Here is a 22,358-nt window from a genome sequence, read left to right as displayed (position 1 = left end):
TGAATTTTGGATTAAGTACTTTTCAATCCGCATTTCTTTCACAACAAATAGCTATGAATTCTTTAATTTGAATTGTTGTCCTATTATTATAAAACACAATTTTTGTTGTTTATAGCATAATAGCTTCTATTTTAACATGGTAAAAAAGTAACAATTGTCAATTTTCATGTATGTATTTGTAGAAATCTATAAGCCACAGCTGTAAGGTGCTGGAAAAGCTTGAAAATGGACCTTGAAAGTGCAAATTTGACCTTGGAAAAGGTGTACAAAGCTTGTTTACCTCACTGGGGAAAAAACCTGCTTCCTTTTGAGGCCCTTAAAACATTAAAGAAAATTGAAGTCACTGATTGGATCGATATGGGACACATTTACAATCAGCTGCCATCAGGTGTCCGGGTTCACAACGTCAGTTTTGTTGTCAAATGATACGTCACTCACTGTTACTACACAGTACAGCGGCAAAATGTCAGAAAGGAAATGTGAGAGGAGCAAGAAAAAGAAAAGCACAACGACGAGAGTGTAGGGGCAGTGGTTGATTAAGGTGCTCATGGGCCTCTAGGCTACTGGGCAAGACACTGAACCCTGAATTGCTCCCAGTGCTGCGCATGGGTGTGTAAATGTGGTGTGCATGGTTAAAATTAGTTTAGATGGTATGTAGATGTCCACTGCCCCGTGTGAATGGGTGAATGTGACAAGTAGTGTGAAGGTGCCTTGAGTAGTCAGGAGACTAGAAAGGTGCTATATAAGTACACAAGTCCATTTACATCTCTCTAAAAACCTGACAATTCAATATTGGATCAATGTAGGATTATACAGGATATTGTAAGACAGTGAGCACAAATTTAAATTACACACTTAATACAAGAGCCCAAAGATCAACTCATGAGCTAATTTATTACACTAAATGTGATACAGAAAATGATGCATATAAAAAAATAAAGAAAATAAACAGAATAATCCAGAAACAACAAAATCCCTCAGGTCCTTATTGAGTGTAGTATGGGCTAAGGGTTGACCCATTACTGCTCCGTGTCAAAAATGCATTGTGTTTATTGGCACAACAGAAAATACATACGTATGAAAGTTACATGGTTCCTACTGCACAAACTTAATGTGTCGAGAATAACAGACAGTGATATACAGTAAACATACTGTATGACCAGAATCGCAAGCTGTTGTGTTTTATACACAGTTTAAAAACATGTCAGGCCCGTGTCCTCTACCATAGGGGATATGACTTTAAGGTGGCACGTTTGGAAGGAAAAAAACAAACATTTCGCGTAAAAACAAACAGCACCATGCATCAAACATAATTTTACACGATAAAACCCTCAAGGTGTATTTCCGTTGCCAATGTGCGCATGTGAAACGCACGAAACGCAAAGGCCCCTTGGGGAAGTGTTTTAAGAGTTTCCCAGCATGCTCATCCCACAGTCAGCTCCTGAATCTGGGCAAGCCTCCAGTCGAGACAGTCTGCTCTGCTCCAAGGCGATGGCCTCCGCCGAGTGCTTGCATTTCTCTGATCCACACTGACAGGTGAAATATTTACTCTTAATGTCCCAAAAGCGGTCTCCGTAGTCGAACCTGATGAAACAGACAAGTTAAAAGGATTTGAATAGTTCAATTCAACTTAATTTATAGTGCCAAATCATAACAAAAGTTATCTCGGGACACTTTACAGAGTAGGTAAAGACCACACTCTATGACTTATTTATGATTTACAGAGACCCAACAATTCCCCCGTAGAGTACGGTGGCAACGAAAACCGTCCCTATAACAGACAGGAACTTCAGACAGACCCAGCTCTGTGGAGGACGGACATCTGTCTGCACCGAGTATTATAGTATAATAATTATAATAGTATATCTATTAACGGAGTTCTTAATCAAGGTTATGGTGGAGCTTTAGGCAGATATGTTAACAAATAAAAAGCTTACATGCTCCGTGAGAACTAAGGCCTAGTCCACACAAACATATTTTTGAAACAGACACTTTTTTACGACCCTCGGTTTTAAAAAAACATACCCGGCCACAACACCGGTGTGATAAAAAAATATCTCCGTTCACATGAAACCGCAAAAATCCGCCTCCTGGTCGAGTGCTCCACAAGTCTCCATGGATACAACTCACCGTTTACCGTCGCACAGTGTGACGTCAAAAGAAATTGCGGTTTTCAACGGTTCCTGTCACACGACACTGCTAAAACCGGACTTTAGAAAAAAAAAGTTCACCCAGGACTCTGGTTACAAAACACACTGGTTTGAGGAGTCGACGACTGCGGTTACGTGTGGATGAAAGGTCAAACCGTGCAGAGAAACACAAGGTTTCAAAAAGACCCGCGTTCATGTGGACGGCCCCTAAGAAAAACTCAATTCAAATGATCATTTTAGAGAATATTTGATCTTCATGTAAGAAACATTAAAGAAAGAAAAGCGGGTGAATATGGAGTCTCTGAGCAGGTGATCATAACAACGTCTCACCCGAGCTCTTGGCCACTGTGGATGTCTCTGGAGCTGAAGAAGGCGATGCGGGGGAACCTCAGGTCCTGGTGCAGCATGAACACACGCACTGGGATGAGGTTTGGGTCGCACAGGTGGTTGATGAAGCGGCTGATGTTGCCATAGTACCGGGCGTCAATACAATACACTTCCCCGTCCTTTCAGCAAAAAAAGCACAAAACAAAAACATTCATTCAGACAAATTGTGTATAATAAATAGATCATGATATTCAAAGTTAAAGACCACATGTAGACAAACACGGTCAGATTTACTTTATTACATTAGTATTAGCTCATTTTATTTTGACAAATTGTTTTCTAGCGTAGTGGCTAAGCCTAAACTCAAAGCCACTGAAGGGCTGCATAGACTCGCTCCCTGTGGCGCAGCAGCGTAGAGTCCAAACCCTTCAATGTGTTACATGCAAGAAACTATTATAACGGTCCGTAAATCCCAAAAAACTATCTCAAAAACTAGCGAGCGTGGCATCACGTGGCATTTCGGTCAAACACCTGTCCCTCAGTGAAAGTTCCTACCTGATATTAAGTGACGCACAGCAAAAAGGTGACACCTACTGGACAATTTAATGTCCTACATACACTTAAATACACTTAAAATAGCTCCTACGTATTATAAGGACTTTCATTGCCTATGACTGACAGCATCACTTTCCAGTCTGCAGGTCGGTTCAGTGCAGTTTTTCAGGCTCATTAAAGATTTCATCAGCTCTAATTGTCAAACTAGACAGCGCTGATGAAATATGGCTCGATATTCTGTTACTATATTGCCAATTTCTCCCATAAAATGTTTTCGGAGATGTATTTTAGTGAACCGTTTAGCAGTCATTTGAGTATGTTGACCCAGCAGCCGTCGTTTTCAACTCAGCAAGCCTCGATGATAATGAAAATTGCCAGGCTACTTTAGTTTTATTTCTTTTATCAAAATAAGAAAATACCACTGTCTAGGTTTTACAAAACTCCATATTCACCATTTTAATGAAGGAAAATGTAACAACATTTTTTTTTAAATCAAAATACAAAGACAGACAACTCGTACTTTTTTTTTTACAGTGCAGTGTTTGACAATATAGTTTGTGATTCGGCTGGATTCAAATCATATTTGACCCCACGGCCCAAAATGTAAAACTGATAAACGCCAGCAAGGTTGGCTTTTTTTGAATGGCCTTGTTTGTGTCTAGGAGGTGACTGATTTATATTAAACGTTACATTTATAAGTACAGTATATTTACAAATGTCAACAAAGGCTGGAGAGTTTTTTTCCACCGCTGCTTTTCCATAGAAAATGTTACTTTAAGTCTGCTGTTGGCTAAAACACTGAGGTCTTTGTCTAGCTCAGCAGTCATGGATGTGTTTTGTGTGCTGACTGCATGGATTAGGATCTGTCTACTTATTTACTTTAATAGTTATTTATTATTGGTTATACAGGAAATGTGCCAAATGGTAATTTCTTGTTTTTTGTCACAGTCATCTCTTTTTTTGCCGCTTCTACATAACAGACACTGAAAACCAAAAAGGGTTCACACCTTGTTGTCCAGGTCAAACAGGTAGGAGTCGTCTTCTCTGACATCTGCCTCTGCGTCAGAGATGAGCTCCCCGACATATCTGTGTGGGCAGAGGAGAGAAGCTCAGTGTCTAATCTCTGACCTTGCATATAAAAAGCATCCCCTTGTGTGTCTAGTGGACAGCCCTCTCTTACTCGCAGATGAAGCTCCCCTGGGGAATGTCCTGCAGCGCTCGGACTCCCCAGCCCATCTTCTCCGTCCTGTAGAGCTGAAGACGAACTCTGAAGGGGAAAAAAGGGAAATTATGAGGGTTCAATGCCCCGGCATGTGCCGCTTTTGCCTTCCAGCCAACAACTTCACAAGGTCATTTAACAGGTAGGTTTTCCCTTCAGTGAAATCTGTTACAATGATATGTTTTTTAAAAAGCTGCATGTGTGTTTGAGAAATATTATGTTAGAAGAGTTACACAAAAAATTCTTACTTGATGCCAGCCTGCACCACCCTGTTTTTACATGTCCGGTAACAGGAACACGCCATGTTGCATTCAAATATAAGTGGAGGTTCAATTTTGTTGAATTCCTGGAGCAGCCGCTGGTCCTAGAAGAAAAAAAAAATGTTGAGATTAGTTTGATTCATTTAGTTTCTCCTTCAACTCCTGAATCTTAGTCATAAACCTCATTGAGCGCAGGCTTTCAAACCAAACCTCATTAGAATTTCTGCTAATAATGCAGATTTTCACAAATCTTTATTGATCCCATTCGAGTCGAGGCTTTACTTTGCACCTGTTCCTCAGACCTGACGTTAACATGTGTCTTGGGTGATCTGATCACGAGTGAGCAGCTTTAAGTGCAGCTGTGAATGCACCAAAGACACACTGAGGACACTGAAGACCAACTACTCAACTGGCGTCGCCCGTGGGGCTAGGGCATCAGCGCACTTAAAAAGTATTTCTCATGTCACAGAAACCACCGTGAAAACTGTAAATCTTGTGCTTTTACTGTCAGTGTTATGTGTTTTCTGGTGCTCTGCTCAGATCTGACACCCGCCCGCCCACTCTCACCCCCGGCTCTTTGAAGCTCTGTGCGCTGCTGTTGCCTGGCAAAGGAAAGGAGGTAGACAGTAACCTCATATTCTTGGGTTCATATAATGGACCTGAATTCATAAACATGTAAGATATTACTGCAGACATTCCTGTTCTTAATTCTGCTGTATTTGCCATGTGTTTAATACGCGTTTATTTGCATATAGAGCGGTTGAAACGGCAAATCCTTTGATTAGTGTTATTCCATATTAGCCACAGGTTGTTTGACACACATTTTCTTTAAAGCACACACAGAGAGTGTTGTCTTGATGTCTGATATTTAATCTAACAACAGTAATCTCTGGTTGACTTTCCAGGGAAATATTAAGACAAAAAAAGCCCAAAATGTTGCTATTTACACGGCCAAGATGACGCAGTCTAATGTTAACAAAAACGACTGAATGATATGAATTAATTTGCTAAGATAAATGCTGTGAATGCGGTCAGAAAACAGTTTGCCCTGTGCCCTTCCTAAACTGAACAAAATGACTATCCCTTCCTTATAAGGGCATTGACTAGGACAGAGCCTGACTTGGACCGACACACCTATTTCCCAGGTGAAACACAGGTGACAAATCCCTACATATAAATATTACTCCAACTCAAATTTAGGTACATATTTCATATATTTGAAAACAGCCGGGGAGTGGGATCTGATGAGAGGTCGAGACACATGTGGAGACGTGTTCAGGTGTGAACTGACGTATTCAGAGCGTCCACATGGCCTTGGATGATGCGGCGGTGAAACATAATTTCTACTCACCTTGTCGTACCAGCAGCGGATACTGAGCTGTCCACACAGGCAGTTACTAGATGAGCAGTCATCAGTGCAGCTACAGTGCTAAAGTAAAAAAAAAAAAAAGGAATGAGATGATTAAATAACTGTGTGTGTAACAGGAAGAGAACCAAGAAGTTAAAATGAGAGCCTGATAAATATTTTACCTGTAAGTGTGTAATATTGCGATCTATGTTCATCGCTGAAGTTTCACAGTTTTCTGAAACGTATTTGTAGTCTGACGGACAGCCCTCGTCGTCCACTGCGTTCACACAAGGAATCGGTACGTTCTCATAGCCCTGTGCGACGTCGCTGAGAACAAGAGGCAAGGAGTTAAATGACGAAGAAAGACAAGAAGAGGAAAAGGTCAACCCAGAAATTGTAATCGTCCTGTTCCCTCGACAAAAAGCCAGTGAGATCTTTTTAGATTTTGGATTAGTGCAGAAATAAAACTCTGTGGCAAGACAAAAGTTTATGATGCTTACATGTTTTGTTTAGAAAGATAATATTCAAAAATGAACACCACTTTCATAATTTTGAAGCAAAACTAATCTAATGTAAGGCTATAAACTAACTACGCTTGAGAATCTCTTGTTGATCTCTTGTGTTAACCACAAACATTAATCGCGTAAAAACCCATTGACTCTGAGACAAGGGAAGTGCAAACACGCTAACTCATTTCCAGGACTCATTTGAAGACGATGCTCCATGAAAACAACACCTACTTGCAGATGATTCTCTCAGTCCGAAGCATGCGATTGGTTATTCCTCTTCTTAACTTCCTATTGATCTGGAGCGCCACCCACACCGGCGTGTCCGCCCGTGCGAGGCTGAGAGGTGTATCTCCTTCCCTGTTCACAATGTCGATGTCTGCACCTCTGGACAGGAACAACCTGCAGAAGATAGAGAGCACTGTGTTTGTTATTATGTGGTTGGGTACTATGCTACGAGCTTAAGCAAAGGATATATGTGACTCGTACATTATATTAACGCTACTGCTTGCGATTGACTCACGTAACACATTCCAAATATCCCTCTCTGGCGGCAATGTGGAGCGGCGTGTCTCCGTGCACGTTAACTGAAGCGAGGGAACAGCCGGAGTTCAACACCAGCTCTGCTATATCCACATTCCCTGCATACGCCGCCCAGTGGAGACACACGTTGAGCTCCTGAAGAGGGGGAAGGGACTGTTTAAAGTAATAACCTGAAACATTTTCATGCAACTACAGAGAGGCCGCAGGGAGACGTTAAAATATAAAAAAAACAATCACAGAAGCACAGAGGACATATGACTTTTTTTTTAACGATTCAAATTCAAATGAAACAGCAATTCAGCTTCAGGGACCAATCTCATTCTCACTGGGCGATTTGCTTTTTTAAGCAAATATAACATGCAGAGGAGCTGCTACAGAATTAACACGAAGACACATTTTTCATGAAACACAGTCTACAAACATCAGTCGTGGCTGGGAGAAACTTACTTTATCATTAATTGTGACATCAGCTCCTCTGTTCAGCAGCACTTTTATCACCTCAACGTGTTTGTGCTCTGCAGACCAGATGATTGGCGTCCAGCCACCGCTGTCCTGAAACGAACCGACGGGAGGAATCAGAATTAGCCTACACTGGCTTTTTAATCAGTCAGCTCCAGTAACACAGATGTGATGCACACACTGACATGAACTATAGACAGAAGGTTATCAGACGCCACTCCGGCTCTTTCTTTACCTGTGCGTTTACATCAACCTGCCCCGTTTCCAGGAGCATGTTGACAATTTCCAGGTTTCCCATCTTGGCTGCGTGGTGGAGGCCAGTGTATCCATCATCCTCCTGAAGACATAAACAAAGGCCAACATCCATCAACCCAAACCCCTGAAAGTTTTATTAATGTTTTTTTTTAATTTTAGGCACTGCAGACTCACAGTATGATAGACACAGGCACCGTTCTGGATCAGGAAGTGCGCCACCTCGATGTGATTGTTGATGATTGCTTCCAACAGAGGGGTCCTCCGGTCCTTGTCCTGGGCATCCACTTGAGCACCAGCCTGTCAGTATACAATCAAATATAATCCTTAGTCTAACGCACAAGAATAGAGACTAGAGACAAAAGCCCTAATCTGAGAGGATTAGTTTTTACGTGGGGTAAAATAGTCTTACCCCAGGACGTCTGTAATATAAATGGTCAATTTATCAGGATTAAGAAATCCCTGATTCTTCCAGAGGTGGGAGAGGTTACTGGATTTACGCACTACGTCACCTCTCTGTCGCCATGTGCGTGCTACGTTGCTCCCTAATATTACAAAACTAAGTAAACGCAAAACTTAAGGATAGAATAGATTATCTAAAAAAATTGATGACTGCTTCTTCAAACGCCTCCAGGCTCAAAAATATGTAGATTTAGAGCCTATGACTTAATATCAAGATATATATTACAGAGGGTCGTATTCTAGTGGGGGTTAGTATTACTTTAGGTACTTTTACGGACCATTTTACAGAAGGAAAATAAGTAAATGAATAAATAAAAAATTTAAGAAAGTTGCAATCGTAACTTTTACTTTTAGAGATTCTCCGGATTAATAACTGACATGGTGCATACATACAGGACTAAAACCTCTCGTAAAATAACTTTACCTCACGTCCCACATAAAACTAATCCCGTTCAAACAGGGATTAACACACTTTTTACCCAAGCGAGTTCACATTATTTTGCAAATTAACCTGCAACAAAAGCTTTTTTACAATTATTGTGGCTTTACAGCATGTGTGCTAATCACAGAAAAAGAAACCAACAAGACAAATGTGAAAAAACTGTCTCAATTTCTCACCTGTATGAGGATGTAGCAGACTTCCATCAGACCTCTCTGAGCTGCAGCATGTAGAGCAGAGCGCCTGTTCTGAGAGTCAGGTTGATACGTTGGATCGATGCCCTCCACTGTGACACAAACACACAAATATCACACAAAATGTATCATAATCTAAACTTGTGACTTGAAAGAAGAACACAAATGAAGCTATTTTAATATTTAGAAATGACTTACAACACTGAACTGTTTAGGTCACTTGAACTTGTTTTTATTGAGTGTCTTTGTATATATTTAATTTTGATTTTATTTAATTTGCTGTTACTTTATTTACCTGAACTGTTTTTTGCTATTTACTTTTTGTTGCACACTACTGAAAGCGCTGCTAAACGGATTGTCATTGTTCTAAGCACAATGACAATGACAATAAAGATCTATTCACAAAGGACACTTTGCCATGAATGAAAAGCACACTCACTCAGCATGAGCAGGACTCTCTGCACCTCTCCTTGCTTGGCAGCAGGGTAAAGCTGGCGGGGGTGGAACCTCAGTTTCTTCCTCCTGGCAATTCAAAATCAAAAACATTCACTATATTTAATTTCCCTTAGAAGAGCTAAACAAGCCGAACGAAAATCCTTTAACAAACTGTGACTGAAAACAGTCAAATCTAAACTCCAACCTCTCGGAGTCCTGAGTGAGAATGGCCTTCTGCAGCGCCGCCCTGCTGGGCCCAGGGGGAAGTGCACTGGGGCTGACGGGTTTCCCATTGGGCATACAGAGAGAGGGCCCCACACTGTCCACTCCCTCTTCTGCTGGGGGGATGGTGGTGGCAGTTGCTGCAGAGGCTACAGGCTGCGGGGGCTGCTGCTGCTGCTCCATTGCCAGAGTCACCAAGCCATGACTACGCATACGTGCGCTGGAAAAGGCATTGAAGAAGAACACAGGTAAGAAAATAAAATGTTCTCTTGTTCAGCGGAGCCAATACTTCTCTCACACATCATTGCACTCACCTGACAGGCCTCTCAGGCATCTTCCCGTCCTTCATCCCTCCTGTTGAGGCTGTGAGGGAGGGCGCTGTGGGCACAGAGGGCGGCAGGGACGGGGTGGTGGTGGAGGACGCAGACATTGTGACGACGGTGGTTGCGGAGGCTGTGGCAGAGCTGAAGGAGGGAATGGTGACCTCCTGGGCCTCTGAGGCGTCTTCCCCGCAGTGTGGACAGAAAAGCATACCGCCGCCGCCGTTTGATCTGCTGCGGCCGCCGCCCAACACCGTCACACAACCACGGTGGAAACGGTGAGCGATGCGCTGGTCAGGGCAGCACTCAAGAAACGTGCCCTGAAAAAGGAGAACGAAGGATATGGAGGAAGAGAAAGAGGAAATGAAGGTTGGATACCAAAGAGGAGAAAGAGAAGATGGTGAGATATCAAGAAGTAGAAAGAGGATAAGAAAATAAGCGAATGGAGAGAGACGGAGGAGAAGAACATCAGATAATAAAGAGGAGAAAGAGGAGAAGAACATCAGATAATAAAGAGGAGAAAGAGGAGAAGAACATGAGATAATAAAGAAGAGATGGAGGAGAAGAACGTCAGATAATGAAGAGGAGAAAGAAGAATATAAAAGAGGAGAAAGGAAAATATGGTCAAATATGAAGGAGGACAAAGAGTAAAAGATGGGATATGGAGGAGGAGAAAACACTAACATTAATTTTAAGCCACATTTAAGTCACAGCTTTTCAGAATCAACAGGGAAACATCATTAAATTGCATTTTTAAACGATGACAGTAGACGGATCAAACCCTTTACCGCTATGCAGAAGTATCCACAGCCAGGACAGCAGTGGTGTTTGACCATGTGTGAGCGATGGACGTCACAAAGCACCATGAGGGGCACCCGACTGGACGGCCGCATGGTCTCCCCTTTTACAGTCCGATTGGTACAAGCTCTCAGCTGACAACCAGAGCGGGAGAGACACGATTACACAGTTAGAGGAACTGCCACAGAGCAGCAGAGACACTGTCCTTCTATCCAAAACTACAAAGCAAACCTCTCCGTTGATGCTCTCAGTGGCCATACACTGTCTGCTGATGCGGTGGCTGGTGCTGTCGACCCGAGGAGCCTCCATCCTGCAGCTGCAGAGAGGAAGCTCCTCCAGCCGCTCCGTGTCTCCTGCATCACTTCCTTCTGGAGAGGGGAGAGGAACATGTGATGGTTTATAATGTTCGTTTATGGTCCACCAGCCCTGAATGTGTGTTATTTTTGATAATAGTTTAAAACGTATTTTTTCATGCAAAAATGTCAAACATCTTGTGGTTTTGCTGCTTTTCTCTGTTTAAAATGACTGAAACACTTTTGCCAAATACCATTTCAATTCTGTAGACCAAACAATTATTTAATTTAGAAAATAACTTTCAGAGCAATCAACATATGAAAAAAGTAGTGTACAGAAAATGTTGTTATTCAAGTAATATGCATATTTACAGTGCAGTTTGTTATTATCTGGATCCTTTATATGGTTAAATCCACACACACTGAGATCTGGATGGATTAAACGAGCGTTTACTATCATAAATCACAAAGAAAAACTGAAGATGCTAAAGTTTAAAAATTAATTTTTTCAACACTTGTTCACAGACAAATTGATGCAACATTATCACAGCTCATCTTTGCACTCTGTAGTCTGTTTACATTTGTCCATCGATCAGCACTAGATCACATTTCATTGCTTTGATTAGTTGTAGGTCTATCCAACTGCACCCAGAGGCCTTTTGGTCTACGGCCGATAATAACGCCCTTTAGAAATCAAAAATGAACCGAGAGTTTTGCGATTTGGTCTGTCGATGTCAGGCAAATATTTTCTTGAAAATCAACTGAAATGATTCATCAGAAAACAGATTACTTCATTCAAGCTGTAGATCACTACATCAACTGTCCAGCTGAGTCCTGGCAGCAGTCATTAGTGTTTTAAGAAAAAATTTATCTTTTCATTTCCCAAAACCCTTTTGGGACTTTCAGATCACAGTGACACTTATGCACCATAAACCTACCGTGATGAGGAGAAAGTGTCAGACTGTCGGCAGCAGCTATGTCCAGAGCACCTAAAGGAACCTCTGTGTACTCAGCGGGCCTTCCTGCTGAGGAAATGACAAAGTATGAGTGCTGAATGTAGGAGATACGTGTCACAAAATGATGCAGTGTAATGAAGTACACATGCTGATGATACAATACCAATAAAAACCAACTCCCTCTTATCCCCTTTAACGTTTAACAACAATGAATCAAAGGTATTTTTAAACAGAAAATGTTGAAATGAAAGGATAAATGTTAATATTTATTAGAAGTTCTATTCTTTCCATTTTATGACAATTGACTGAACTCTGTGAGGTATTCAGCGCCCTGGGAATTCTCTTGTGTCCTTTCCCTGACGTGGTACTTTTCAATAATCTTGTCATAAAAATGTTTGAGGTGTTTCTTTGACTTGATGTAGTTTTTACGGCAGGAAATTGGCAAAGCAATAGTTCATTAGTTCATTATGTGTACTCAACTTGCTGCACCAGGGATAATTCATAGTAAAGGTGGTGAATTTATATGTATTTTGACATTTTATTTCACTTAGATTTGTTATGCTGTTCATAGTGATAGTGAAAGTTATGGGAGACAATTGCTTTTTGAAAGCGCTCCATCTAATGTCACTCACCTCCCGCTACCTCCACCACATCAGCTGTGCTTCTCTCTTTGTCCTGGTCCGACTGCGGCCACGAAGACTCCTCGCTCTCATCTCTACTTTGGACGGCTCTCTTTGTTTCAGACTCTGAGCTCTGCAAGGGAGAAATTCATCTGAATATAAAAATGTGACAACTGTGAAGGGCAGAAAAAATAGGCTACTGACGTTTTTGTAACAGAAAACAAAGATAAGATGTGGAGTTGCGGTTTTGAGTTTTTCCTGCCATTGTTTTCCCGCTATTTTAAGTTTATAATAAGGAGAAAGGAAAAAAAGATGCACTGCCTTCTATATGCAACTGCTCCAAACCCTTAAATCACATCAGCTCTTGATGAATGAATAATTAAAGTTCAACATCTTTACTGATCTTCATTGTATAATTTGTTGAGTCACTGGAAACCATCAAAAAAAATCATCAACCCACTGAGGGCTGGATTCAAAATCACACCAAGTGAAAAATTAAAGTCACAGGCTGCGTTGATGCTCTTCTACGGCCCTTTCCAGCTCTCCTCGTGTAACGACCGGTCTCCTGGTGTCTCCTCCACGTACTTAAGACTGTGCTAGGAGACACAGCTAACCTGCTTGCGGCCGCACGTACAGATCCGCCGCCCTGGAGAAGCTGGACAACCGGTGCAACCGTACCGCCTCATGCTACCAGTAGTGACATGGACACAAAGCAGAACACAAAACTAATGCAAAACCATTCCCTTTTTGGGGGGTTGCCTTGCTTTTGCCTCTCCATTGCACCTGATGTCACTTTCACTTGAGCTTCCTAAAAAAACAGATTGATAACCCTGAAGTTGAACTGATTTGGTGTAGTAGTTAGTTTTAATTTATTTCAGTGGATTTAAACTCATTCAGTGTGGAAGCTATATGAAGAAATGTGTGGTGCAATGTCTGTATTTAAGCTTTTGTGACACTGTAATTTCAATTAGATTATTAAAGGATATATCTCTATTTAATACTGTGATTTTTTTGTTGAGCAGTTGTAGTTTAACTTAGCTATTAAACTATTAATAGAAAACAAATTGCTTGCATTTGCACAAATGATATTATCCTAACTCTTTTTCTCAACATCTTCCAATACACACAAAAATGGAAAAATACAACAAAGGAATCACTTAGGTTCAGTAGATACGTGGAAAACTATACACTGCTTTCTCAATTGTAAATACATTGATTTCTTAATTAAAATTTACTTTACAGTTGTTTCATGAGAGAGGGAATGCAAGTTACTTGTTTGTCAGGCGTTAACGATGCACACAACTCATTTGGTAAAGTTGAATGTCCACAGCGCACCTTTAAACATCAGGGTTCGTACAACTTTTCCCAGGCACTTTTCAAGCACTTTCAAGGTTCTTTTTTTTAAGCTCTTCCAGCACCTTACAGCTGTGGTAAATAAACGATTTCTAAAAATACATACAGATTGAAAATTATTGCTTTTTTACCACGTTAAAAGAGATGGTAATATGCTATAAACAACTAAAACTGTGTTTTGTAATAATAGAAACACAAAAATCATATTAAAGAATTATTTAGCTGTTTCTATTGTGAAAGAAATGCGGATAGAATATCCAGCATTTTCAAGGACTTTATCCAAAATTCAAGCACTTTTCAAACCTTGAAAACATTTTCAGGGATTTCAAGCATCTGTACGAACCCTGAAACCTGAACTACAGACTTGCAATCTGTTGCGTCTACCTCAGTATTCTGGTGAGACATCACTGACCGTTGCTTTGAGCTAATGATGCCAAAAGGACAAAGTGAGACATTAGTGTAGCTATAATGAGATAGGAAAGTTATTATCAAGCTAGTAAAATGGAATCACTCACATGATCTGACATGTTCACTGACCCCTCTGTGTCTTTCGTGTGCTTCCTTGCTTCTGCCCCACCATCTTCCAACTGTAAAAGGAAAACAAGTTTAACAACAGAAAATGTATTTTCCGTTCAGTTTTTGTTTGAAGAAAATCTTGCAGCACATACATTGATGTGTATATAGCATTATGATCAATGATATGTGATGAAATGTGTATGAGTGATCAAGTAAATGGAAGCCGCACACCTTTTCTGAATCTTGTCTTGACGGACTGGAAATCTGAATTTTCTCAGCTGCGTCCTCCCCTGACTTTGCCGCGCTGATGCTGCTCTTCTCTGGTGCCGTGTTGGAAACAGACTTTTTATGGAATAATGATTCTTCCTGAGATTTGAAAGAAATATGAACATAACATCAACATGATTACATTATAATTAGATGAGTGGATGTAAACTATGTATCTGCAAAAACATAATCCTACCAAAGTTTGAGCATTTTCTGGAACGTTCTCCGACTTCTCGTGCTTGCCATCAGATAAATGACCCAGTTTTCTCCTTTTTGCAACTATTGGAAATATGACAAACACGACAGTGTGTTTTTTGAGCGTCTACAAGGCGCTCTAACTAACTTTTAGAGTGTACGTGATAGTTACTGACCTGTCTCCGAGGCAGAGGAGCCTGAAGGCACAGGTGCATCAACGTGACTCATCTGTGAAACAAAAATAATCAAGTGACTAAAAACATCATAAATGAATGAATGCCCCAAAATGGAAAATCCATTCATGTTTTTTCACCATCAGGTGTATAAAATACCACAAATAATTAATATAATTGCAAAGATAAGTAAACATGTTGGAAATAGTCTGATTTATGAATGTATTGCAATAAAAGTGTTTAAAAAAGGTAATGAAAAGTTTGCAACAAAGAACTGCCGATGCTAAACGGAGTGTGATGCATTTTGAGGTACACATCTTATTTTACTCGTGCAAAATGGAAATGAACTCCTCTATAGGCTCACCTGCCCTGGTGGAGGCCTGTTCATGGTCTTGCGAGCCCGGTGGATCTTGGGTGGGGAAGGGGAGACAGAGGGAGACGAGGATGCTGTGGCAGAGGATGAAGACGAGGAAGAAGAAGATGAAGAAGAAGAGGAGGAGGACGAGGAGGAGGAGGAGGGGGAGTGGGAAGGAGCAGGTGCCGGGACAGATTTACTACTGCCAGGTCCAGAAACACTCATCTTCGCACGGCCAGGAGACAACGTTGAAGACGTAGAAGGAGAGGAGGAGCTTGATGACAGGGACTTTGCAGCGTGTCCTGTAAAAGGGATGTTAACGCATTAGTCTGACACAAGCAAAGCCTTTTTTTCAGAGAGGGATCAAGGTACATAAAAAAATATAGAATAAAAAGAAAATTATTTAGTGCTTCAAGATCAAATCACCTTGTTGTCACTGTTTAGACAGATAATATTAGGTGAGTCAAACGAGTCAGTGCTTCAGTAACATCCATGAGAGCAGACTGCGTTACCTGCTGCTGGTTTTCTTGCGAAGGAGGCGGGTGAGCATGTGTCTCCCTCCTCTCCCGCTCTGGAAGTGTTCTTCCCAGGCTGCACAGATGACAACATTGATGGCATACCTCCAGTGGGCTCTGTCTTCTTGGCAACAGCATTATCTGGAAAAGTATTAATAACAAAAATCACACAATAATTCTGATTTTGTACAGATTTCAAGCATTATCATATCTCCCTGTAGACGGACCTTTGTTTACATGACTTGGTCCAGCGAGTGACTCTGCAGATTTTTCTGAGTCATTTCCTTCAGGAGGCTCCTGGAAGAAAAACAACAAATAGCAAGAAAAAACATGTCAGAGAATTATTTTAATCTTTGTCTGTGTAAAAAAACTATTGATATGTAAATTATATAGGATCTATTTATTCACATAATAACGAAGTTGAACAGATGGACATGTGCACACACCAAAAATCTAAATTTAGTACATGTCACATCCTGCTTTCGTGGGTATATAGAAACATAACCACTTCAGAGGCGAACCATGCTGACCTTAAAATGTGTATTTCTCCAAACTTTTGCTACCCCAACTTTGTACATGACGAACGACCTCAGTCTCTAAAGCACCACCACTAAGACCGATGTTAAAATACAGCAGCGTAGGCAACACTATTCAGCTACGGACAGGGAGGTTTATTCCTAATCATGAGATTATTTATTGTTAACTGTCTTCAGCCACAGCCTGTATGAAGGTGTAGCATCAAAACCGACATGTCAGTGTTTTAAAACAAGTTATTACACCTCTGCTCATTATCTGCATCACAGTTTAGCTCGTAATCCGGCTCTAATTACATTACTGAACTTTTGATCAAATATACCAAGAGGTGTCATTGAGTTCCTATCTTCCAGTTACCTTGCTTTCTTAAAATGTGGTTAAGACACTGTAGGAAACCTATCACAGCTACAATAGGGTTATAATTTCCTTAGTATAATATTAATTTAGAAATTAATGTTTCTTTTGTTTTTGTTTTGGAGATTCCTTCAAGTACCACCAGAGGTAACAGTACCACAGTTTGTGCATCTAATTGACTCGTTTCCGGCTTCTCCCTTCCAAAATAAAGCTGTCAACCAATGGCTGATCGTCTCTGTTGTGACGTCATGTGCCGCCATCAGTTAATCAACCCATTCATGTTTTTTTACACAATTTAAAGCAACAATAGTCCGTAATATAAACAAGAATGTCGTAAGTTAACATACACTGACTGTTTAAATCCTAATTATTATCACAGTGTACATAAAAAGACAGTTTGTCTCAATATTAGCTTTAAAAACTGAGCATACAACACATACAACAATACAAACCCAACAAAACACGATAAAAGCAACACAAGACGACGGGTATACAATGTTTTAACGGTCAAGAAAACGAGAAAAGCTAAAACATTAACAAAATTAACACAACTGTGTCAGGCTAATGTGGCTAAGTTGTAGCACAGCAGCCAACAAAGAGCTCCTATAATCGACACGTAAAGCTATTTTGCATTATGGCAGACTGCAGCTTTAGTAGCATGTGTCTGCTTATGTGTGCTAATGCGTTTACAAGTGGTGAAACAAACGTAAATGTCTGCAATTTTGCGTTGCAGAGGGTTTTGCTACCTTCGCCGTTGTTTCAGATGCCGACATGTTTCGCGATGCGCGTCGATGACGTAAAGAGCGTGCCGCGTCATCGCCCGTAGCCCCGCCCCCAGCGTCCACCGATTCTTTTTTTATTTAAACTCATTACAAATATGAGAAAAACGATGATAAATCACTTATTTTTGACGAGTTACAAAATATACATAAATATAATATATATACAAATAAAAACAAAAAATAAAAAAGTGTGTTTTTGTTGATTTCGAAATGTTCTGAATAAAGTTTTGAAAAAAAAATAAAAACAATACAACAGAACGTAAAGAACATGTCACGTCACCGCCCTAAGCCCCGCCCCCACAGCGTCCACTGAAAACAACTGATCGGAAGTCAGCGTGCGTCCTCGGATTTCACAGCTAAACGCGAGGAGAGGCTTCCCATGGAAACCGATTCAAAGTCAGATTAACGCCGACAAAAACAGTGTTTTGCATTTGTTGTCACGGGATGCGCTTCCTCCGTGAAAAAAGAGCCAAAGTAAACAGAAACCGAGGTGGTGTCGGGATGAGGAAACCCAGCCGGCTAACAGCAACCGGAACCAACGGCACCTGAACTAACGGCTGTCCCGTTGAAATAAACCCAGACTTTCTTCTTTAGAAAGACCAGGACAAGGGAAGGTGAGTGAGTTTCACCATAACTGGGATTTTGTAAGTTTTTGTGGTTGGTAGATACCAGCACGCTAACTATGAGCTAACGTTAGCTAGCGTTAGGCCAAAAGGTAAGGGGTGAAACCATGCGTTATGATCGAGTCTCCACTCCTCTTAAAGCTCATTGAATGTTTGTTCTTGTAGCTTTCCGCCCAAACATGTAAGCTAACATAAATTACAAAGTTATCTTTATTCACCAAGGCGATTAAGACATGATATAATTATCACATATATTGTAATAACACATGTAAATCGCTTATTGGTAGGACATCTGTGCATTTTAGAGAGGGGATTACAAAAATCTGTCACCCTATAACTTTTGCAAGCAAAGAAGAAAGTTCTCCATATTTACCAACTTTACTAGTTATGATTTGAAATATGTGCAAAATGAAATACTTGATATTAGGACATCATCTGTGCAATTTAGATCTATGTGTATCCCCCTATAACTTTGGCTAGGAAAGAAGAAACTTCTACATATTCACCAACTTTATTAGTTTTGACCTGAAGAAACTTAAAATGAACTTCTCAGTGTTTAACGGAGTTACTAGTTGTGATTGGAAATATGTGCAAAATTAAACACTTGATGATAGGGCATTGTCTGTGCATTTTAGAGAGGGGATACATTTTGTGACAGACTGAAAATTTCAGAAAATAGTCTGAAATAATCTGTATTCTCTGTAACTTCGCCTAGGAAAGAATAAACTTCTCCATATCCACCAACTTCATTAGTTATGATCTGAAGAATACCTAAAATTATAATACAAAACACACCCAAAAAAGTGGTATGGTTAAAAGGCCAGCACCGGAGGACCTCAGGGTCCGCGAGGGTCGATATGGTAAAAGTATTGCAGGTAAATAAGAAGGCCTGAGACCATTAAGAGACATTTTAAAGAACCTTAAAATTGATCCTAAAGAGCACAGGAACACAAACTGTCTTAGATCTCAGACGCCTGTGTGACAGATTTGGCTGATCTCTAATTTAAAAAGCACTTTACTGAGTTATATCAAGTGAAAACTTTATCTTTTCTCTTCAGACAGGATGGAGATGCTGTGTTTTCGTTTACCGGGTCACGGGGACACGACCCTGAAACACCTGAATTCACTGAGGTCGCGTCAGCACTTCTGTGACATCACCATTATGGCCAGCGACAACCAGACATTCAGGGGACATAAGGTGGTGCTGGCTGCCTGCTCGCCCTTCTTAAGGGACCAGTTCCTCCTCAACCCCTCACCCAAGCTTCAGGTCGGTGAATGTCAACGCACACAAGGTCACGCTGTCAACTCTCTCGTCGTCTCTCTCCTCAGTGCGCTTCTGCTGAGTAAAATCGGTGCTTCTTTTATTTGTTTCTCATTTTTACCCAGGTTTCGATGCTGTACAGCGCCACAGTTGTGTGCGATCTGCTTCAGTCTTGTTACACTGGCGTCCTGCAGTTTAACCCAGAAGAGATTGTCAACTACCTGACCGCTGCCAGCTACCTACAGATGGATCATATTGTGGAGCGCTGCCGAGGAGCACTGAAGAAGTATGTGCAGCTGAAAAACCCCAGTCCACCAAAGGTCAGTAATCCAAAATGTTAATTTTTAAATAGTTATCATATTCATTCTAGTTAAGTTGATATATATTTTGTACACTTATGGAAACTATTTGCCCCTTTTTGATTGTCAGTTTGGATTTCTCAGGATTAAATTAGTCGTCATTTATAGACTGCATCTGAGGGGAAAAACGTTGGTGCGTCTTTCATTTCCCCCTGTTGCATGTAAATCCACCAAAATCTTCAATGTAAAAAAAGTGATAAACTTGAGTGTTTTTATTCCAATTAGCTTGTAGTAATGCCATTTCCTTCCTCCTTTCGTTCTTCTAGGTGACTACAGAGGGGAGCCAGGCTCAACCGTTGATTGTCAGTGGAAGTCTTTTTTCTGTTGCATCCCCTCCCACCAGCCAACCCTCCCCGGTGCCCTCACACAGTCCTGTAGCACGCTCCATGGAGGAGAACAGCGGCGACATGTCAGCGCAGGGCAGCAGTCAACACCAGGATGACAGTCCCATGCTGGATGAGCCGTGCATTAAGGTTTGTATGTGAAAGAAAAAAACCTTTTAGTCTACATCGGTTCATGCCATGATAATTAATACTTTATGCATATAGCGCTTCTAACAGAGTTACAAAGTGCTTCAAATTACAACAACCTTTATTTATAGACTAAACAAACCCTTAACCCTCTTTAATTCATTTGGTCTTCGTTTCTGTTTCAGGTTCATGCATCCGACGAGGAGGAAGAGGCCAGACACGAGGACTATGACGTATTCAGAGTGTACATCTCCGAACAGGAGCAGATGAACAGAGACAGGCAGGAGGAGAGAGGAGCTCCATCTCACGGAGCTCAGGATGAGTGTTACCCAAAGACAGAAGGTGTTGTTATTGGAGGAGAAGAGGGTGAATATTACTTGAATCCGACAGAGGACGATCTCAGTATGGGGGGGCTTTCAGTGGAGGAGCTCCACAGTTTCAGGCGCAGGATGCCTGACGCTAAAATCGGCCGGGGCAGAGGGAGAGGCAGGGGGCGGGGTTTTAAGAGGAGAAGGTGGGTGTCATCACAGGAGAAACGACTTCCGGGTATGGCTAACCACCAGGATTTGTGGTACCTAGCAACTACAGGGATGGGAGGGAACTTTGGCTTGGACTACAGTCAAGAAGGGCTTAAGGCAGGAAATTACGTCTCAGTTGAACTCCCACAGTTAGACTTCAGCATGGGCGACGCGCAGGGAGAAAAGGTCTCCCCAACGGCTGCCAACAGTTTGACCCAGTACGCCCTGGAGGAGTCTAGTTGTGATGCTGGTGAGGGGAGTTCAGGGCTGACAACAGCTGGGACAAACGAGGGAGGGGACGAGTCTGTTGCAGTGGTGGGATCCACTTCAAGTGTAACTGGGCCTGTAATCTGCGAACACTGCGGCATGACGTTCCCCTCAGCCCACTCCCTCGCCATCCACTCCCGCTCCACTCACCTGCTGTACGCCTGTCCCTGCTGTGGAAAACACTTCCACCACTCCGCCAACCTCACCCGACACATGGCGGTGCACCGAGGCGCCGGCAAAACCCACCAGTGCCCCCTGTGCTACAAGACTTTCACCCAAAAGTCCACACTGATAGACCACATGAACCTCCACAGTGGCGAGCGACCACACCGCTGCGCGTACTGCCACGCCCGCTTTGCTCACAAGCCTGCCTTACGACGCCACCTGAAGGAACAACACGGGAAAACCACGGGGCAGAATTCACTACACGAGCAGGAGGAGAGGGAGAGAGCCGGAGGAAGAATAAGAGAGGAAGAGCAGGAATGTCTGGTTACTGAACAAGCGTCACAATAGGCCAAAGAGTTAAAACGAAACACCAGAAGCTCCTCAGACTCGACAGCGTACTGACGTGTCCAGTGGCGAGGTCAGTCTGTGGGGTCATGATCCCCATGTGGATATTAACAAGTGCTGGAAACTGACGAGGCCTTTTTTAAATGTCAGACTGTGAAAATTAAAGTCATTATCATGTAAATTTGTATAAAAATATACATACTAAGTGATGGATGTGAGACAAGAGGCCTTGTTTACATTGACATTTTACTCATCGCAGCACAGGCGTCACTAATAACATTAACGGGGGCTATGTTATAGTCAGCAGCACCCTGAAACTGAAGCAGCTACTCAGCCCATCATTCATTTTATTATGTACACCTGTTCTTTTTCCTACTGTGACATATCAAAAGTGTCCTCGGTGTCAAATTCCTGCCGGTTTTTATCACGTCTATTAGAATAGTTTTTTTTAGTTTGACTCAACTGTACTGTTTAATGTGAATAGTTACATGTTCAGTACGTTGATTGGTCACATTTCAAAGAATGGATTGATGTAAATCAATGTAAATAAAGGAAATTGGAAAGTCTCATATACATGTAAACATTAGTCATCTGTTGCAAAACTGTTAAATCTTGAAAGTGGGATTTTTAAGGCTTCAGTTACCAACACAGTTCGTCTCAGGTCATTCGTGCTTTTCTGTTAATGCACATAAATGCATTCACATCTCATAAAATGGTCTTTTTGGTCCCCTTTGTTGTTCAACAGTTCCCACTCTGATGCCCCCCCTCCTTCTCTTATCTCAGTTTGTACATGCTCGATTCCTCTCCTAGCCTTCAGTAGGAATTTAACAAAGTGGGGTTTTTTTCATTACGCTAATGTTTCTCCTCACTTTCTTCACTCACTGCATTTTGGAAATGGAGGCTCCTTCAAGATGGTGCGCTGAGATCGATTTCAGGGTCATAGGAGGA

General features: G+C 41.6%; 2 protein-coding genes across 5 annotated transcripts; one reads left to right on the top strand and one right to left on the bottom strand.

Moving 5' to 3' along the window:
- Nucleotides 1-926: 926 nt before the first annotated feature.
- ehmt2 (euchromatic histone-lysine N-methyltransferase 2) lies at nt 927-16,025 on the bottom strand. 3 transcript variants are annotated; one of them, XM_083925086.1, is made up of 27 exons: nt 15,960-16,025; nt 15,730-15,873; nt 15,227-15,519; nt 14,866-14,917; nt 14,691-14,773; nt 14,459-14,593; nt 14,227-14,298; nt 12,371-12,491; nt 11,721-11,807; nt 10,721-10,857; nt 10,480-10,623; nt 9,686-10,011; nt 9,355-9,591; nt 9,154-9,236; nt 8,700-8,806; nt 7,797-7,919; nt 7,603-7,704; nt 7,356-7,460; nt 6,889-7,061; nt 6,600-6,767; nt 6,042-6,186; nt 5,863-5,940; nt 4,500-4,615; nt 4,213-4,299; nt 4,040-4,118; nt 2,481-2,656; nt 927-1,584 (listed from the first exon to the last, which is right to left on the bottom strand). In XM_083925086.1, exons 2-27 carry the CDS (start codon nt 15,833-15,835, stop codon nt 1,404-1,406), a joined length of 3,516 nt encoding a protein of 1,171 aa, XP_083781212.1. In that variant the 5' UTR covers nt 15,836-15,873; nt 15,960-16,025; the 3' UTR covers nt 927-1,403. The 3 variants fall into 3 exon arrangements, with proteins under 3 accessions (XP_083781212.1, XP_083781214.1, XP_083781213.1); XM_083925088.1 differs by having other exon boundaries at nt 6,889-7,043; XM_083925087.1 differs by having other exon boundaries at nt 11,721-11,804.
- A 1,736-nt stretch (nt 16,026-17,761) lies between these two features.
- On the top strand, nt 17,762-21,862 carry LOC310955887 (uncharacterized protein). Of its 2 annotated transcripts, none has more exons than XM_083925967.1 (5): nt 17,762-18,016; nt 19,088-19,292; nt 19,412-19,606; nt 19,912-20,118; nt 20,301-21,862. In XM_083925967.1, the coding sequence occupies exons 2-5, from the start codon at nt 19,089-19,091 to the stop codon at nt 21,411-21,413; spliced, it is 1,719 nt and encodes a 572-aa protein (XP_083782093.1). In that variant the 5' UTR covers nt 17,762-18,016; nt 19,088; the 3' UTR covers nt 21,414-21,862. The 2 variants fall into 2 exon arrangements, with proteins under 2 accessions (XP_083782093.1, XP_083782092.1); XM_083925966.1 differs by having other exon boundaries at nt 19,084-19,292.
- The last annotated feature ends 496 nt before the right edge of the window (nt 21,863-22,358 follow it).

This window comes from Echiichthys vipera, assembly GCF_963691815.1.
Source record: "Echiichthys vipera genome assembly, chromosome: 13".
Taxonomy (NCBI): Eukaryota; Metazoa; Chordata; class Actinopteri; order Perciformes; family Trachinidae; genus Echiichthys; species Echiichthys vipera.
Note: the sequence above shows the minus strand (reverse complement) of the source record. Positions and strands in the feature narration are given on the sequence as shown.

Excerpts from the sequence above, each read along its gene's own strand:
- ehmt2 (XM_083925086.1), bottom strand. The coding sequence starts at position 15,835 with ATGCCATCAATGTTGTCATCTGTGCAGCCTGGGAAGAACACTTCCAGA. Across the intron at positions 11,808-12,370 it reads TGTGGTGGAGGTAGCGGGAG|CAGGAAGGCCCGCTGAGTAC; the intron begins GTGAGTGACATT and ends TCATTTCCTCAG. Across the intron at positions 4,119-4,212 it reads CAGGGGAGCTTCATCTGCGA|ATATGTCGGGGAGCTCATCT; the intron begins GTAAGAGAGGGC and ends CTGCCCACACAG.
- LOC310955887 (XM_083925967.1), top strand. The coding sequence starts at position 19,089 with ATGGAGATGCTGTGTTTTCGTTTACCGGGTCACGGGGACACGACCCTG. Across the intron at positions 19,607-19,911 it reads AAAACCCCAGTCCACCAAAG|GTGACTACAGAGGGGAGCCA; the intron begins GTCAGTAATCCA and ends TCGTTCTTCTAG. Across the intron at positions 20,119-20,300 it reads TGGATGAGCCGTGCATTAAG|GTTCATGCATCCGACGAGGA; the intron begins GTTTGTATGTGA and ends TTTCTGTTTCAG.